Source organism: Oncorhynchus clarkii, chromosome 13 (assembly GCF_045791955.1).
Source record: "Oncorhynchus clarkii lewisi isolate Uvic-CL-2024 chromosome 13, UVic_Ocla_1.0, whole genome shotgun sequence".
Taxonomy (NCBI): domain Eukaryota; kingdom Metazoa; phylum Chordata; class Actinopteri; order Salmoniformes; family Salmonidae; genus Oncorhynchus; species Oncorhynchus clarkii.
Window position 1 is genome coordinate 54840631 of NC_092159.1, and position 4691 is coordinate 54845321.

The following is a 4691-nucleotide window of genomic DNA, read 5'->3' on the forward strand; positions in this document are numbered from 1 at the left end:
TCCTGGTCCCAGCACTAACACACCTAGCACACCTTGATTCAACCACTCAAATTGTTTGATGATCAGTTGATTCACTGAATCAAGTGTGTTAGTACTGGGCTAGAACAAAAACCTGCACATGTATGTGTCGTCAAGATCGGTATAAAAGAACACTGATCTAACAGTTAAGTCTACCATAATCCTTCACCATGACAACAACAGGCAGCTCCTACTTATCCTTAACAACACCTGTGAGATGGCTCCTGATTGGATGGTTCTTTCCCAATCCCTTCCACCTTTGATGAATTCACTCTTAACATCCACAGATCCGTTTTTTAATAAAAAGTCTCCTGTAATGTCTAATGCACCTCTGATACCCACTATATATTAACAGGAAATGTCAGCAGTAGTGATTGTGAATCAAATAATCTAAGGCCATCACTAAAGACTTGAGCATCAATGCCACGGGTACCTCTTCAAAGGTGAGTGGTTTCTCTCGCTGAGAGTCTCTGCGAGGAACTCTTTGACTAGAGAGGGCTCCCGTTGGATGATGGCCATCTGTTCAGATTCAGAGCCTCCCTCATCCTCCCACCGTCCCTCCCCCATCACCTCCTCCTCCCCATCCGTCGACAGCAGTATATCAGAGACAGTACCAAAAACGTCCCAATGTCAAAGCGAGGTTGATATGTCACAGAGGAATTCCTCAGTTGTCACTCTCCATTCCCATTTACAAATGGCTGGCTATAAAACCCAGTAATAAGCAGCCGCCATGATGCTCGTTTATCAGTCCCTGATCACAGTCAAAGCTCATCGTCAGACACTGTCGGAGCAGTTATACAGTCAAAAAGACAGGCAGTTATCCAGGCTGAATGATCAGTCTGTTAGATTGCTTTTCCGCATGAACGAGTGGAGAGATGCTTCTCAACACACTGTTGCTGGGTTGTGAGTTCTGTTCTGCTGTTTGTGCTCAGCAACATTCCTACTTGATTTCTCAACTTTTCTTCTTCTTCTTATTCTCAAACATTCTTTCTCTCACTTCAGATAGATAGATAGATTGTTGCGTGTTCAGACACCAACCACATATCTTTCTGTCTCCTCTTCTCAGACGCTCCTCTAACTCTTCTCTCCTCCACCTCTCCTCTCCACCACCTCTCCTCTCCTCTCCTCCATCTCCTCTCCTCCACCTCTCATCACCTCTCCTCTAACTCTCCTTTCCTCTCCTTCACCTTTCCAGCCCTCCACTCTAAATGTCTGTTGACATTTGAAAAGCTCAAAGAGTCCCAGAATCGGGTCATCATCAAGGTCGGTCGTCAGGGAAACCCTCCACACTTCCCTCCTCACGAGGAGATGCAGATGGGCTTGCCGTTCTTATCGTACTGGTATACCAGCATCTTGATGCAGTGGGAGTTAGCAGGGGAGATCCAGGGGCTACTGGTGATAGAGAAGTTGTGTCCAGCGTAGAACGGTGGCGGCTGCTTACGGCATCGGAACAACGTCCGGAGAACCGTGGCCGCCATGGTCCGGAAACGCTTGCTGATGAAACAGTAGAGAAAGAAGTTGACCCCGGTGTTTAGGAGAGCTAGCATGTTCGCCACATCAGTTAGGAGGTGCAGAAGGCGGGCGGGACCCGGGGACGCCGGCGGCGCCGTGTACAGGTGGTAAAGGATCACGACGGTGCGTGGTGCCCAGAGGACGGCAAACACGGAAGTGATGGCGAGTAGGATGGCGGTGGTCTTGCCCGTGGAGTAGCCGCGCAGGCGGAAGCAGCTACGACGGCGCTGGAGCTTCCTGACGATCATTGCATTGAGGGAGAAGAAGACGGAGCAGGGGAGGAGATAGACAGTCGCACAGTGCACCCAGACCAGCACATGCTGCGCAGCACTACTACTACTCCCCCTTCCTCCACTTCCTGTACCACCTCCAGGTAAACCATGCCACAGCTCAGGCCACCAGTAGTAAGGCGCCGCAGACACCAAACACCCCATATAGACGCCCATGATGACCCGCCGTGTGCGGGCCGGGTAGGAAACGCTATGATACTTCAACGGGTGACAGACTGCAATATAACGGTCAACGGTCAAGGGGACCGTGATCCAGATGGAGGTGTGGATGGAGGAGAACTCCAGGACCTGGACTGCCTTGTTGAGGGAGGGGGGAAGGGGCGCGCCCAAAATGAAGTCCTCCAATATGAAGTCGACGAAGACGATGAGCAGGAGGACCAGGATGTCAGCGGCGGCGAGCGCCAGAAGGTAGTTATAGGAGGACTTCTGACGCCGTAACACCAGCTGGGAGAGGATGATGACAGTGAGTATGTTGGCTGGATGAGGGGGAGGGGGAAGGTTATGAGGGTGACACAAGGGAATAGGTTTGGGAGATGAAGGGATAGGATGGGGAGGCACAGATTGGTGGTTTATGAAAGCAGAGAAGCGGAGAGGAGGAGAGTGGCCGGGAAATGTAATAGGTGAGAGTTGAGAAAGGAAGACGAGAGGGAGAGATAGAAAGCAGAGTGGAAACAAGTTGTTGCAACGAAAGAAAGGAACGGATGTGAGGGGGGAGAGTATGAGCCAAGGGTCAGATATATGGGGAGATGAATGGAGACAGAGATAGGAAGGAGAGGAAAGCGATGGGGAAATTACATGAGAGGAAAAGCATGGAAGTGAAGAAAAAATAATGATGAGAGGTTGAAATTGAAAGTGGAATGAAAACGGGTTATGCCAAAGGAAAATGAAAGAGAGAGGAAGAGAGTTAGTTTTACTGGGGAGGTCATTGACAAGGAACAACACTCATTCAGCCAATCAGAAACAGCACACACTCTACCTATATAGAGCACACCCACACCCACACATGTACATGCACATGCACACGCACACACACACACACACACACACACACACACACACACACACACACACACACACACACACACACACACACACACACACACACACACACACACACACACACACACACACAAAGTTGAATTTGTCTTCCATTTATTGGCATGAAGAGAACCAAATAACAACCCTTTACATAACCCTGACAAGTGTTGTGTTCGAGGCCACTTAAAGCGAGACTGGTTCAAGACCAAGACCGGAGCAAATCGAATCTGAGTCAAGACCAAAGAACGGAGGAGGGCGAGACCGAGTCAAGACTGAGATCTGGAGGGGGACAAGGGTTCCGTGACGAGTCAAGACGAGACCAGAAAAATTTCCAATTCAAGACAAATCACCACCATAAGAGTTCTAAATTAGTATTATAACGAAGGAACATTAGATTAACCCTTTCAAACTTTTTCAGCTAGTTGGCCGTCAAAATTGCACTGATAAATGATGGGGAATTGTGGCCTCCTCGTCCTTCTGCAGATTGCCTGCCAATGCATGCTTGTCCCAAACAAGCACTCAAGCTAACTGGCTAAAATTGGCTAGCTTGAGAGCTAGCTACTCCCAGACACAAATGAGAGAACACCTCACTTTGACAATTTTTCTCGCTGTAGCAGAGCTGGTTAGGCTGTTTACATGTCATCTAGAGTGTTACCTAGTCTAGTTATTGAATAACTATGACCTTTTCCCCCTATATTTACTGACACTGGTCATATTCAGCAGGTGTTTCGGATTTTGCAAATTCATTAGTTGTTTTGCACTCAGACGTGAGTGTTCTGAAATCGGAGAAGATAGGTAGAGTGAATTTGCGACACAAAAGATATGCTAACTGTATAACAGTCGTTTAAGTTCTTGCTAGATAACCAAATGACACCTGCATCTCTAGCTGTGTATAGCCACCAAAAAAAACGATATGAGGGGAAAAAGTCAGTCACACCCACTCTTCCAATGGCATAAAATTACATCCACCTAGCAGCTAACTAGTTAGCTAGTTATCTAGCTAACATTAGGCTCTGTGTTTTTAGCTACATAAATAGACACGCTAGCCTATTAGCCACGTTATGACTGACTTGTGATCATTGCCCTCGCTAGTTTGATTATATTGACATTTCCAGCCTTAGTTACATTCGTCGGTTTTTGTCCAGAATATTGAGTCATTGAAACGAAAACAGTGCATGTGGAGGCAGCAAACAATGTACCAGTCCAGCTGTGATTTACAACCTGATAGCAATATGTTTTGGACTACCAAGAAATGTATTGGTGAATTATATTAATCCTATACTGAACTGCATCCATCTATTCTGTCAACAATGCCTTAGTGTAGGTCATGAAACATTGAGTCAAATAGAACCTATTTTTAAAACGTCTTCTAAAGTTGGTTTTGTAGCATAAACTGGGAATTTGATATTTTTGACTGATATTATGATTGTCTGTTTGTAAAATAGTAAAATAGTAAATACGCTGCAAGTTCCACTTTGAACTTTAGATCACCGGTTACTTTGTTTGCTAAACGTGAAGTGTTTTTTGCAATGGGAATTAAAAGTTGTACATTTCGATTGGGAAATTGTTAATGGTTGTGATTTTGGACTGTTATGATTGGGGCCTACTGGCTCATTATGTCCTAGTTTATGGACTGCTTATCCGTTAACATCATGCTGTGTGTGACTGCTGTCTTTCCATCAGCCCTATGCAGTGGTGAAGTGGTGATTTAACATCATGCTGTGTGTGACTGCTGTCTTTCCATCAGCCCTATGCAGTGGTGAAGTGGTGATTTAACATCATGCTGTGTGTGACTGCTGTCTTTCCATCAGCCCTATGCAGTGGTGAAGTGGT

General features: G+C 46.4%; 1 protein-coding gene across 1 annotated transcript in view; it reads right to left on the reverse strand.

The window, feature by feature from the left end:
* Positions 1 to 1316: 1316 nt before the first annotated feature.
* Positions 1317 to 4691, reverse strand: part of LOC139424051 (probable G-protein coupled receptor 139) — a 38755-nt gene continuing 35380 nt past the window's right edge. Inside the window, 1 exon segment of the mRNA XM_071175740.1 lies at positions 1317 to 2296. Within this exon segment, the coding sequence (XP_071031841.1) occupies positions 1317 to 2296 (980 nt within the window).